Source organism: Ailuropoda melanoleuca, chromosome 11 (genome assembly GCF_002007445.2).
Source record: "Ailuropoda melanoleuca isolate Jingjing chromosome 11, ASM200744v2, whole genome shotgun sequence".
Lineage (NCBI taxonomy): Eukaryota > Metazoa > Chordata > Mammalia > Carnivora > Ursidae > Ailuropoda > Ailuropoda melanoleuca.
The window spans coordinates 42083989-42099057 of NC_048228.1; the positions used below are offsets into that span (position 1 = coordinate 42083989).

The 15069-nt window shown below is 36.7% G+C and overlaps 1 protein-coding gene across 7 annotated transcripts in view; it reads left to right on the forward strand.

Moving 5' to 3' along the window:
* The window catches only part of MAPK10 (mitogen-activated protein kinase 10), a 295270-nt gene extending 283169 nt beyond the window's left edge, over positions 1–12101 (forward strand). For 6 of the 7 annotated variants that reach the window (XM_019806256.2, XM_034671580.1, XM_019806254.2 and 3 more), the window contains one exon: positions 7266–12101. In XM_019806256.2, coding sequence (XP_019661815.1) covers positions 7266–7408 — 143 coding nt within the window. In that variant the 3' untranslated portion in view covers positions 7409–12101. Of the gene's footprint in view, positions 1–7260 lie in introns of all 7 variants that reach the window. The other variant, XM_019806268.2, reaches the window with a different exon arrangement.
* Positions 12102–15069: the final 2968 nt, after the last annotated feature.

A 15069-nucleotide genomic window follows, 5' to 3' on the forward strand; every position in this document is an offset into this window, starting at 1 on the left:
TTTTCTTGAAAGCTCTCTTTTTTTTTTTTGGTCACATAGAGTTGAAAGTAGCTACTGTTCCTCATCTGCAGCCCTATTACTATTTTTAATTACTTTTGATAGCATTTTTAGCAACAAAAATTTTAATGCTTTTTTGATGGCAAACTTTAAAAAATGAATTTCTCTACTGGTTTCTCTGAAAAAAATATAGAAGGAAGGAATATTTATCACACTGCTAGGGTATCCTGGGTAAGTGGATATTATAATCAAATTCAAGTCAGTTCAATTCAATGTAAGGGATTTTCACAAACTGTTTGGCAGTAAATTAACAACTTGAAGCCAAGGTCCATGTCTTGACTCTTCTATTTGTTTTTGGTTTTATGGTTTACAAAGTTTATTTATTACCCACATAAAAAGAGACCTGAAAGGATCATCCAGGAAAGCCAGAAGTGGCTGCAGTCAAGAGGGTATTTATCATAGTGCAATAGAAGTAGTCAAACAGAAACCAAGTTTTTGGGCAATAGTGAGGGACTGGTTGACCTTTAACAACCATCCTTTTTTAAAGGACTGATTAATGGCATTTAATAATTCCTGTGGTGTAATTATTCTTATTGTGACCACTTTCAAGCTGCTGCTGTGACATCAGTGAAGGCAGAGATGGAAAGAGATGCTGGTGCTCCTACTTGGCTCTCAGAGCCACTGAATCCAACTCCAGCACACTGCTAGACAGGACACGTGATTGCTCCAGCACACGCGAGACAGGGAGGACCCACTCCCATACAAAAGCAGATGTAATGGGAATTTTATAGGGGAAACATTAGAAGAAAGGACCTCTCTTAATGAATTTGTGCTATTAAAATTAGGAACATTAGTCTTTGAAACCTTAGAAAGACAGTTGATAAAGATTTTGAACTTCGAATAATTGAAAACTATAATTTGCATTCAACATTGATACAATAAAGGGCAGGATCATTCCATTATAGAAGATAGCCAGCTGATGAACAAAGGGAGAAGAAAGACAACTATAACAAAATGATTTCCCTTAGCCAAAAATAGGTTAACAGTTTCACTAATTTCATAGAAGGAAGAAATTTGCTTTCCCTCACAGACCCTATCCAGGGGAGTACACATGAAAGATGCTCCATGCTTTGTTAAATTGGGTACTTAATCCTGTGCTGAATAGTAGAGATTGAGGAAGATAGGAGAAATGAAAAGGTATGATGGAAGAAGTAAAAAGAAGCAAGGGAAACAAACATGAGATAAGTCATGTAGCAAACCTATGCGTAGTAGTGAGAGGACTTACATGGAATAACACCTAGAATGTTTCACAAGTGTGTTGACAATATGCCGCTTACTAAAACAGGTGCAGGGGGAGTGCTGTGTATTTTACAAGCGTAATCTGCAGTATGATCCCTTCTATCTGAAGAGTTTATTAAACACTACTTTCAGTTTTGCTGCCTTCATTCAGCATTATTTATAGATGTAAATTTGTTTTTCTGGGGAAATTTCCTCAACGTTCTTTGTATCATTTCTCTAGCTGCCATTTTGTAGGTTTCTGTTTATTTGTAAAAATCAAATTGTATTCTTAATGTGGAGCCTTATCTCAGCTACGTTCTCTCTCACTCTGATTTCAGTCAATACTCAACTTTTAACTGTGACAATCAGAACATGTCCACATAACCAGCTTCAGCCAGTAAAGGAGAAAAAACCCTAGCTCAAGAGAAGATCAGGACAATTATGTAGAGACACTTATGTATTTATTAAGATTTGTATAATGCCAAAACTTTATTTTAAAACTTTCAAACTGGTTATTTTGTCATAATTTAAATAAAGCACACTAACAAAAATCTTTCTCATTAACATGGGCAGTTTGATTAATTATAACACTCATCAGATGTATATGTCATTTGATCCATTTGGTCTCAATCCATTGACACTGAGACTTCCTATTTATTCAGTCAGTTGTATTTCTACATACTAGCGACAAACAGAAAACAATTCTTTTTACAATAACATCAAAAAGAATAAAATACAAACAAATGTAACAAAAGTGCAAACTTTTTATTCTGAAAACTACGGAACATTGTTGAAAGAAATTAAAGACCTAAATAATGAAAAGATATTCCATTCATTCACTAATTGGATTTAATATTGTTATGATGAGAATACTCTCAAAATTGATATACAGATTAAACACAATACCCATCACAGTCACAGCTGTCTTTTCCTTTGCTGAAATTGACAGTCTGTTCTTAAAATTCACATGGAAATACAGAGGATACAGAATAGCCAAAACAATCTTGAAAAAAATAAAAACAAAGTTGGAGGATTCACACTTCCTCTTTTCAAAATTTATCACAAAGCTTCAATGCTTGTAACAGTGTAGTATTTGCCTGTACATATAGATCAATGAAATAAAACTGAGAATCCAGAAATAAGCCCTTATGTTTATGGTCTATTGATTTGTAGCAAGGATTGCAAGACAACTCCATGGGAAAAGAATTGTCTTTTCAATTCATGGTGCTAGGACAGCTGGCTATCCGCATGCAAAAGTACGAAGGTGGACTCCTAGCTCAGGTAGTACATAAGAATGGATTTAAGGTGGATCATAGACTTAAGTGTAAAAGCTAACATTTAAAAGCTCTTATTTGAAAACATAGTAAATTTTCATGATCTTGGGTTAGGAAATGATTTCGTAGATATGACACTAAAAGCACAGTGGCAAAAGGAAAAAAACAGAAAATTCAACTACATCAAAATTAAAAACATGTGTGCTTCAAAAGACACCATCAAGAAAGTGAAAAGACAATCCATACAGTAGGAGGAAAACATCTGCAAATCTTATTTAATAAGAGACTTGTCTCCTGAGTTCATAAAGAACTCTAATAATTCAATAATAAGAAGAAAATAATAGAAAATGGCCATAGGATCTGAATTGACATTTTTCCAAAGAATATATGCAAATAGCTAATAAGCACATGAAAAGACACCCAACATCATTAGCCATTAGGCAAATACAAATCAAACCACAGTGAAATACCACTTAACATACACTAGGATGGCTACAGTAAAAAAGATAATGAGGAATATTGGAGAGGATAAGAGAAAATTGGAGCCCACATACAATGCTGATGGGAATGTAAACTGGTGTAGCCACTTTGAAAAACAGTTTGCTAATTCCTCAAACGTTAAACATAGAACTACTCTATGATCTGCCCACTCCACTGTTTAGGTATTTATCCAAGAGAAATAAAAACTTGTACGTGAAAGTTTATAACAACATTATTCATAATAGCCAAAAATAGGAATAGCCTAAATGTCTATCAAGTGTCCATCAGCTAATAAATAGGTAAACAAAAGTGATATACCCATACGATGGAATATTATTCAGTAGTAAAAAGGGATAAAGTATTGCTACATGCTACAGCAAGAATGAACCTTGAAAACATTATGTTATGCGAAAGAAACCAGTCACAAAAGATCACGTATGATTCTTTTTATATAATATGTCCAGAATAGGCAGCGTTACAGACCGAAAGTGTGTTAGTCATTGCCTATGGTGGTGGGTAAGAAATAGAGTACTGTTCGGATGCTGAAAACATTACAAAATTGATTGTGATGATGGTTGCACAACTTTGTGAATAACCTAAAAACGACTGAATTATAAAAATTAAATTTGTGAATTACATCTCAATAAAGCTGTTACAAAAAGGAATATAAGCAATATTTCATATTTTAAGTCAAAACTAAATCTAAATGATGGTATCATGATTTTAAAGTCCTGCAGAGTATAAGGATATGTCGTCCAGGAGATGAATGGATGTATGAACAAAACCATCTCACTCTGTCAGCCCACAATTGTTTGAGCCTTTATTAGAGTTCTGTGCCTAGTTTTAATCTCTACCCTTTGATAAGGATGTGGAAAATTGAAGATTCTGAGCAGTCAATCATAGTGACCAAATTTTATGAAAATACTTAAGGATGTTGGTATTGGTATAATTTAATCCAAACTGTGGTGGCAAGGACAGAGCTGGGCACTTGGGCTATGAAAGGAAGTCAAAGGTTGTCTCCTGTATATGAAATTTACTAGTCTATGTCAGGAGAAGAAATGAACCAGCTCAGGACCATATCTATAAGGATACAATTAAGTAAAGTTGGATTAAATTGAAGTCAGGAAACTACATTACACATTGTTCTGATAATGAGACTATTTATAGGAAGATGATAACACGAGTGTTAAAAATCTAGAGACATTTAAGATTAGGAGATATTCATACTTTTGTGTTTAAAGAACATGAAAAATGCATAAGCTTTTATTTTATAAAAAATAACAGGATATAAAAGAATATATATTAAATGATCACAACTAGAAAAACTTCATAGCAAAAACACTAGAGAGACATATACCCAAAATTTAACAGTTATTATTTATTTGAGGATCAGTGCCTATTGTTATCTCTTTTTGTATTCTTTCATATTGCCCATAATTTACATAATTATGTTTATAATCAACAAATTAAATTTTAAAATGCTTATGAAATACATATGATCTTTCTTAGCTTCTGTGTATGGGTACTCTCCACATATTGTCACATTTTAATCACATTTTTTCCATAGGGAAGAGATGTCTACCCCAAGAGCAAAGAGATTATTTTAACCTCTCGACTTCATAGATCTTTATTTATTTATTTTTTTAATTTGAGCATAGTTGACACACAATGTTACATTAGTTTCAGGTATCCAACATAGTGATTCCACTTCTCTATACTTTATGCTGTGTTCACCACAAGTTTTGTTGCCCATCTGTCACCTTACAACATTATTACAATACTATTGAGCATATTCCCTATGCTGTGCCTTTATTCTTGTGACTTACTCATTGCATAACTAGAAGCCCATATCTCCTACTCCCCTTTACCCATTTTGCTCATCCCCCTACCCTTCTGCCCTCTGGCAATCATCAGTTTATTTTCTGTGTTTGTAGGTCTGATTTTGCTTTCTGTTTGTTTGTTTGTTTATACATTTGTTTCGTTTTTTAGATTCCACATATGAGTGAAATCATATGGTATTTGTCTTTCTCAGTATGCCTTATTTCACTTAGCATAATACCCTCTAAGTCCATCCATGTTGTTGCAAATGGCAAGATTTCATTTTTTCATGGCTATGTCATATTCCATTTTTAATATATTTTTATATATATAAATACCATATCTTCCATAGCATACCATTTATATATATAATATATATATATATCACATACTTCCATACTATACCATATCTTCCATAGCATACCATTTATATATATAATATATATATATCACATACTTCCATACTATACCATATCTTCCATAGCATACCATTTATATATATAATATATATATATCACGTACTTCCATACTATACCATATCTTCCATAGCATACCATTTATATATATAATATATATATATCACGTACTTCCATACTATACCATATTTTTATATATATATATGTGTGTGTGTATAAAAAACACATCTTGCTTATCCATTTGTCTATCAATGGATGCATAGGTTGTTTTCATATCTTGGCTATTGTAAATAATATTGAAATAAACATAGGGGTGCACGTACCTTTTAAATTAGTGTTGTTTCCTTCGGGAAAATACCCAGTAATTGAATTATTGGATTACATGGTATTTCTATTTTTAATTTTTTGAGGAAACTCTATACTGTTTTCCACAGTGGCTGCACCAATGTACATTCCCATCAACAGTACATGGGGTTCATTTTCTCCACATTCTCATCAACACTTGTTATTTCTTATTTTTTTTTTATGCTGGCCAGTCTGACAAGTGTTGGGTGATATTTCTTTGTGGTTTTGAAATGTATTTCCCTGATAATGTGTGATGCGGGGTATCTTTTCATGGGTCAGTTGGGCCATCTGTATGTCTTCTTTGGAAAAATGTCTATTCAGGTCCTCTGCCTCTATTTTTAATCAGATTGTTCGTTTTTTTGGTGTTGAGTCCTATAAGCTCCTCATAGATTTTTTTCTGATTTATTAGATCTTTGCAATAACACTACTGTAACTTATTTCGGATCTGTTATTTTTCACTGGGTGTATCTTGCACACTATATTTGCTCAAATGAGATAACATGTTAGCGAGAATTCTTCATCTCTGATTTTATTAGATGATTTATACTACAGATATTTTTAATAGCAAACTATTTCACAGAGCATGCATTTTATCACCTATATTGCCTAAGTATAAAGAATGTATAAAGAGAAAAAGTAAACTGTTTCCAGGGTATTATGGTTAATTATATTTTACAGTGCCTCTGGCTTACTTGTCCTTTGTAGTTCTCAAAGATATTATAGCTCAGCAAGTATTACTGAGTGATTACCATGAGCAAGTTTCTTCTCAGAGTTTCAAAATCTTTATATTCCCACAGAGCAAATAAATAAGGTATTTTTTCAAATTAATTTAATTCAGAATTTTTGTTTTTAGATCGTCAGGTAAGCAAGCCTGCTAGAAAGTAAACACACAACCAAAAAGTGGGCTCTAGTGTGGAGGCTACTTCAAAAAAACCAAAGTGCTCTGGCTTCTTTTATTATTATTAGTGATTATTATTATTATTATTAATTATTTGGTCTGTGGTAACTTACTGAAAGTCCAACTTAGCTTTTCTGTATGGATTTTAAGTTTGATATCACATTAATGACTATAATAATATTTACTTAATATGCCTTCATTTCTCAAGAGCTGTAGTCTCCAAGTAATTCTGATTTCTGTTCAGCCCATGTTTTTGGAATAGGACCCTTACATGTGTTTGTTTTAAAAAGCCCTACATTAAAAACCTCCAGGTTCAGATCATTACATTTAAAGGTCGTGCTCATATTCCTTCTCAATAAGACAGTGGTCTTCAAACTTTGACTACACAGTGTCTAGGAGCTTTAAAAAAATGAAAATGCCTTGACCTCACACAGGCCAATTATATGGCAATATTGGAGGTGGGGGGGGTGACTGGGGTTTTTAGTGGGGTATTTTTGTTTGTTTGCTTTTGTTTTCTTTTAAGAGCATTACAGATGGTTTCCAAGGAAGAGTGAATAACTAGTGACTAGGGACTCTGTGCTGTGATGTTTCGATTTTCACCATAGAACATAGTGCCCTGGATTAGTTCCAGGAAGTCTTGTTGAATGAACGACGGACTAAACACCACCTGTTGTATCTGCCCATGCCTACATCTGGAGGGACATGAAGTTGAGTCGAGTTCCAGTTTTAGTCATGTTGGTCTTCATTTTCTTAGCACAGGTGCAGCAGTGAACAGCAGTGAGAGTCTCCCTCCGTCTTCGTCTGTCAACGACATCTCCTCCATGTCCACTGACCAGACCCTGGCATCCGACACTGACAGCAGCCTGGAAGCCTCAGCAGGACCCCTGGGTTGTTGCAGGTGACTAGCCGCCTGCCTGCGAAACCCAGCGTTCTTCAGGAGATGATGTGATGGAACACACACACACACACACACACACACGCAGACACGCACGCACACGCACAAACACAGACACGCGACTCTAAGAAAATGGCAAGGGAGAGAATCCGAGCCTAAAATTGAAACCAATCTTTCAGCCTGCTTCTTCTCCAGAGTTCTGTATTGCAGCTAAGCTAAATGTATATTTAACTTCTAGTTGCTCTTGCTTTGGTCTTCCTCCAACGATGCTTACTACAGAAAGCAACTCAAACACAATTAGAAAAGCCTTTTCCATAAAGTGTAATTTTAATGGCTGCAAAACCAGCAACCTGTAACTGCCCTTTCAAATGGCATGACAAGGTGTGCAGTGGCCCCATCCAGCATGTGTGTGTCTCTATCTTGCATCTACCTGCTCCTTTTGGCCTAGTCAGATGGATGTAGATACAGATCCCATGTGTCTGTATTCATACAGCACTTCTTCCTTAGAGATGCTACTGTCAGTGTCCTCAGGGCTCTACCAAGACATCCTGCACTGGGGTACCACATGGTCCATTTCACGTGATCTCTTACTCTGACATAAACCCATCTGTAATATATTGCCCGTATATAAGCTATTTAGTTTGTTAATTGATTAAGCTGTATGTCTTATAAGAAAACATGTAAAGGGGGAAAATATGGGGGGAGTGAGCTCTCTCGGACCCTTGAAGATGTAGCTTCCAAATTTGAACTGATTAAATGGCACCTGTATACCAATTTGTAGAAAGAACATATGTGATGCTTATGTACAGTGCGGGGGAGGGAGGGGGTGACAGTTTCCAGGTACTAAGTGGTTTGGCCTGTAGAAGGAAGGTGGGAAGAAAAGCTGATGGTCTTTTCTCTGACAGCAAGCAGGTAGAAGAGACTCGAGTGTAGCATTGCCATGTGGAGGAAGACCTCAAGGAGATTATTACCCAGATATTAGGAGACACCGGCATCCATATTCTAGAGAGTAGACCCCATTTGTCATTTACTAATTATGTGTCACAACTGGAAAGGGCATGGCAGGTGGTGAGGCAGGGTTCCCGCATCCATATCTGATGGTAAAAATCCCTCCCTGCAGCAGAGTGGAATTGCCTCTGATGGCGTCCTTAACAAGAAATGAACCTACGTAGACTATTTTCAGATTGTGGGTTGTGTTTTCCATAAGTGTGCTACTTTCCAGGTTTACACCCTGCACAGTTTTAAGAAATATTACTTTCTTCTTCTGGAGTAAAAAAAAAATAATTAATTTCTTAAAAACAAACCCAAAACACGGGGTGATCCTCAGGTCAGCATTGGAAAACATTTCCACAGACATTACTGTTCTTCAGGAGTTTCCCTGACTCCTTCCTGTGGCTGATGTTTCATGTTTGTTTTTTTTCATAAATTTCAACAATTCAAGAAGGGCTGATAATCTGAGTTTTGTACTGCAGTTGATGTGACAGCAATAGCTCTCCCCATAAGTTACTGCTGCTAAATAGCTTTAGCAATATGAGTTTGTCTTAAAAGCCATGAAGCATTTGTGTCAATGTTTAGCAAAATCACCTGAATTTAGCTCAGATCAAACGAAGTGCTCTCTCGAGCACTGAAGAAGGCACTGTGAAACATCTTGGTTATATACAAGGCGATACCAGGGTGACTTCTCAGCAATAACAGGGACCAGGTGGAGGCTTCCCTTCTTCCTCACTTTGGTGAAGTGCCCGTCACAGCTCTTTGCACTCTGACCATTTTGGTGCTCGCCAACGTGGTGGTACTTCCCCTGAAGAAGTGAAACGCCTGAAACGGACCGTTGATGAGTGGGATATGACTGGCAAATGGAATCCCTTCAAAAATAGAGCAAACAAGAAAGCCATGCTCTGAAAACTGCCTTAAATACAACAATAGGGAAGCTTTGTCTCTTTCAAGCAATAGAGCCAACCCCCACCATCACCGTGTGAGCAATGCTGCCATTTATGAGATTGCTTCACAGTCGGATGCGTGACAAGAGGTCATTTGTTTAAAATGGGGAGAAAAAAAAAAGCACATTAGCCTGTGCAGCTTGTCCCCTGGAATGAAAGTGGCCCAGCCTCTCTCTCTTGCTGCCATTCTTTTTGGTTAATATTGCAGACGACCTGATTTTTAAAATACCTCCGCATTCACATGGGCTTTCTCATTTCTCTTTCTCTCATACTTCCCACCCCTCACTTAAAAAAAAAAAAAAAAAAAAAAAAAACTTCTCTGTATCCCTTATCCTGTACCTCCTTTCTCTGAATTTTTCTCTTGCAATACCTGTGTGCTCTTTATGCCTGACTTTCTAGCACATGCAATTAAGTGCAGGGAACAGGCAGCTTTTTGAAAGAAAGTTAAGTCGCAAGGGTAATTTCATCAGCCACAAAATGACATCAAATGCCAGAAGGAAATCTCCAGCCAGCATCTTGGAAGTGCTTGACAGTTAGACTATTTTTCATGTGTGCAGAAGCGGTGATTTTTTTTTTTCCCACTCAGATTAAACCAAACAAGAACCAGACAATGCTCCCCTGCTATTGCTACCTTCCCTAAACTCTGCTAGTCTGATTTCTCCTGTTGTTTGGCTCTTGGGAGTTTCTTACCTTTAGTCTGATATCCCTCATGGACAAGAAAAAAAAATAGAATAAATCCCTCAAATTGAAATCTCATGTACAAATAAAGCAAAGAGTTTGGCTTCTTGCCTGCTAATAGGATTAATTTTACTCGGTTATCAAAACAAGATAGGTAATAGGACGACAAAGAGAATCATCATTTCAAAAGCTCACCAGCCCTTCAGCATCTTGGCCACACTTTATTATTCTTCAAGAGGTGATTCTGTTTTATCAAATTCTCAGAATGTATCATGTTCTGCAGTGAGTCTTTTCTTTAAAAAACAAGTATTTCCTATATAGTCCCCTGCTAATTCCAAAGGACTTCCTTGCTTTTCAGACTTGGAAGTGTCAAGTCACCTGGAACTATATTCCTGGGAGAAGGAAGGTCCTGCCTGTGGTTGGGGTTCATTTAGGAATGTGAAGTTGGCAGTCTGAGAGACCTAAACTTTGCTCACTTCTATAGGGCTGATGGTTTCACAGTGACCCTTAGTGAAATGTTTTGTAGTGTTTTGTAGGAGAGATGGCTGTGTGCCCACATGCAAGAGCTTGGGAGAGCTTGGCAAAACCACCACCACTCGGACATATTGATTTATTTTTCAGTCAGTGTGTTCACTTTTAAAAAGAGATGCATTGGCCTTACAACCAAATTTCTTCTTGTGGAATGAGAACTGCTAATAATCTTGCATCTTCAAGAATCTGATGACTGAGCTTTGCAGGAATGTATACTTGAGGCGGACCCGGTCCTGGCCAATTCCCTCCAATTGGAGTAAGCTATTTAATTGAAGGCCGAGGCAATAGTTTTTGTTCAATCTGTTACCATCATCAGAAAATATTACTTAAGGATAGTGATAGCAGCTGACTGGTTAATCATAAATAGGCCTTGACAAAGGGATTAAGTGGAGTAGATGAGAATACATCAATCTTTTTATGACCTGCCAGGGGAAAAATAAACAAAACTGACTTTTAAATTTTAACTATTCATTGCAAAATCTAAATTCTGCAAGTCTACTTCTATTTAATCCTCTTAACGTATGACAATCGAAATCTTAAGAACATTATGCTCTGTAAAGAATGTTGTCAGCTAGCTTTGCTGAAAAGTTTACCTTCTACAGCTCAGAGAAAGGAATAATATTGTCCCAGCAATCTTTGATCCCAATCACTTTGGATCTGAGGAGGGACCCCACTCTCCATCCACAAGCTCCCCCCAACATTTTAATTGTGAGTCCTACATTTTCTACAAATGAAATTAAACCAAGCTGGGATACTCCCTTCTGTAAAAACAACAAACAAGTTACAATGTTAATAATTATATTAGTCATTTTCCATGTGACTAAAATAGAAGATTTTGTTATTTGTTTTGGCACTTAGTTCTTTCTTTGTCTGAAATGGTTCACTCTGACCCATTTCCTTGGTCAGTCAAGCTGAAATGGAAGGCCTCTGTTTGTATGTGGACTCCTGTATATCTAACTTTTGATTATGTGGGACCAATGGCCAGTATATTCTAATGAAAACAAATCTCCCAACCCTTGTCTAGCATTAAACTGTTCACCTTGCCATGTTTATCTTGCAACAAGACCTAACTTGCACATGCCTGTTATTCTGCATGATTGGATTCAAAAGACTATTACCAATGATAAGAATTGTCCTGTGTCAGTGTTTATAAAATGGACTTAAAGCACACCCACATTCATGTACACCTCACCCTTATGGTTCTAGGTCGACCCTGGAAGGCAAAACTGTGCATGTCCAGTTTCTTTGCAAGATCTTAGTGGTGAGAACTGAAAGTCAGCCTGATGGATCAAATGTAATCTCAGTGATGTTTAATAAGGATTTGAAATTATTTAAATCATATCTGTGTTCCTTCACACTCCCTTTTTCATTTCTGTTTTTTCCCTTTATTTTCAAAATGTCGGTGGAACAAGAGGGTGAGTGGGGAGACCTTTGGCTTTTTTGGACTCTTTGTAGGTGGATGCTGACTCAATACATTGTGATTTCTGTTTCTTATGAACTATTAAAAACCAGAGAGAATCTGCTTCCCTTAACATAAAACCGAATCCAAATCCAGACTTTGTTGGCATTTGCCTGTTGACCGTGGTTATCATGCTGCTCGTTGTCTTGGGTTTGCTCTCCTGACAGGCACTCTGAAGCATCTCACGTGATTTCATGGGGTGGTCTGATTATGCCAGAGGATAAATAAGAAATGAGGGATGACCTACCCTCTCACTATGGGTAAAGAGTGTGTGATATGTATGTGACCATGGGCTGTGTTTTCCTTTGAGACCGATTTCTCCTAAAACTGACCTTCATTACTGTCTGCAGATATTAGTTGAATATCTGCAATTTGGTAAGTTTTTTTTAAGGTATAAAATCAACAAAGGGAAGGAAATCATTTTCTGTGAGGATTAGAGGAGTAGAACAGGGTTAAATATACCTAGGTTAATTTATCAAAATCCCTTTTTTTAAATTTATATTTCATTTTTTTATTATTATGTTCAGTTAGCCAACATACAGTACCTCGTTAGTTTTTGATGTAGTGTTCAACGATTCATTAGTTGCGTGTTAACACCCAGTGCTCATCACAACTTGTGCCCTCCTTAACATCAGAATTCCTGATCAGTTTAATTATTACCCAAGAGAGAAGGTAAGCAGGTTTTTTTGTCCATATGGTAGGCAACCTTAACACCTTAAACTCCCTGGTGATTTAAAAAACAATAAGATTTTATGGCTTGATAAGGTAGTCACTGAACCTATGTTAATTTAGCTGGAAATATCTGAAAATGTCAAGGAATGGCCTTTCTGTTTCTGCAAATAAAACATTTTATTTAACCAGTTCACTATTAGAAAACCTGGAAGATAAACGTATTTATTCTTTTGAGTTAGCACAATGTACCCTTTTATTTATAAGAAAAATAGAAGCCAAATGCCTTTTGCATCTATCGCATAGCTTCTATTCCATTTTTAGACCACAACTCTTTACTCTTTTAATAAAGTAAGTTTTAAAATGGCCACGTATAGGTATCTGAAAATACCTCCAATATTAAGAAGGAAAACTGCGTTCCACTAGATTGCTCTTGGAGATAAAGGGTCGGAAGGAGTTATTGGTGCATACTAGGTACCGTAAAAGGTTACCAAATATTTGGGTAATTTGACCTTCTTTGCACTGAGGATAAGAAAGGCGTCTTGATATGGTTTCTCTCATCTATGGAACATAAGAACTAGGAAGATCGGTAGGGGAAGAAAGGGATAAAGTAAGGGGGGGTAATCAGAAGGGGGAATGAAGCATGAGAGACTGTGGACTATGAGAAACAAACTGAGGGCCTCAGAGGGGAGGAGGGTGGGGGAATGGGATAGACCGGTGATGGGTAGTAAGGAGGGCACGTATTGCATGGTGCACTGGGTGTTATACGCAACTAATGAATCATCGAACTTTGCATTGGAAACCGGGGATGTACTGTATGGTGACTAACATAATATAATAAAAAAACATTAAAAAAAAAGGCGTCTTGAGAATTACCTTTCTTGCAGCTACTTTTGTAAGGACCAACGTAGAAGGATGGTTCTGTTTGCTCAATAACTGCACTGGGTTTTACCCAAGGTAGAAGTTTTTGATATTAGCAATTCATCAGAATGTGATTCATACTTGCAGCGCGCCTTTCCCCCAAGGGTTTTGAAAGGCATGCCCAGGACACATTTTAAAGTAGTGAAGCACACTGAAAATCCCACTGTCTCAGATCGCTTCCTGTCAGGGACCACTGCATGGGGCACGTTCTCTCTCTCAGCTCCAGACTGAATTCCATCTGCTCAACCTTTTACAGAAGTGTGTTCTGTTTTAGTTACTGAAAACAAGCTGTGGAAATGGACATTTCTCAAACGCATGAAACCTGGTGGCATATACACAAACGAAAGTCAAACGCTCGTTTGGAATTTCCCACCCTTTCTATGGCACATATTTCTTGCTTTAAAGACATGCTTCTCCTGGTGTAAAAGCCAACATAAAGTAAGTCTGAAATGCAATTTCAAAGGATCAAGTTTCCCTCCATGGACCGGGTGACTTCACCTCCTAGTCACTGAACTTCTGGTCCTGTTCTTCCAGATCTTGTCTGGAATCTTTGTTTACACAACAGTCTAGATTATTTGCAACTCAAAAGCAGATGCAAAACGTGATTCATCTTAGAAAGCATTCCACATTCTGACTAGGAAAGTGTCTCACTCATAGTTTGCCTGCTATCAATGCTTTTCCATTCACATTGGCGAAAATATTGTCTATGAAAAATTTACACAAAATCAATTTCTATGACCTGAATAATATTTTACATGGACTAGGGGAACTAGTAATATTAAAGTATTTCTTTTATACAAGTAAGACTTTGAAAAGTAATTGCTTCTCCCTTAATGTTAATATGTTACAAACCTGGATCTGGTGCAAATTAAGCTCTAAGAAAACATCTCTGAATTTCCACTCTAGTTTCTGAGCTACGTTTTCAAGTAGTACCTTCATTCACTCCAAAAACGTTTATGGAACATCTGTCTATGTGTCCTAGGTAGGAGACAAATACAGCATAGTCCTTATCCTCAAAACTTCAGAGAAAATGCATCTTTCAGTGTCAAAAATCAGTGGTGAAAGCAAAATATTTCTCTCTCATTTGTTTACGTTCTTTTAAAATAGCAATGTGCTCGGATTAGTGGTGTAGCCTGCATGAGTCCATTTTTATTACTCTCTTAAAGCAATGAAACAAGAAATCTGCTTCTTTCAATGTTACCATTTTGTTGAAATGAATCACCACAAGAGAATTTTGGATATTTTCCATGACATTATAGAAGATTAAACCATTTTTACATTTATTTTTTTTTTTAAATAGCACAGAGATAAAAAATACAGGTAGATCTGCATTAAGCCAGTGGGGAAGTATGTGTATCTGCCCTCTTGTTCCTTTAATTAAAAGGTAGACTGCTATCTTTTGGTATGTTTTAAACAAACGTCAGTCTCCGGATAAAGGGAGAAATGTGATGACATCCTGAGACCTCATCAATG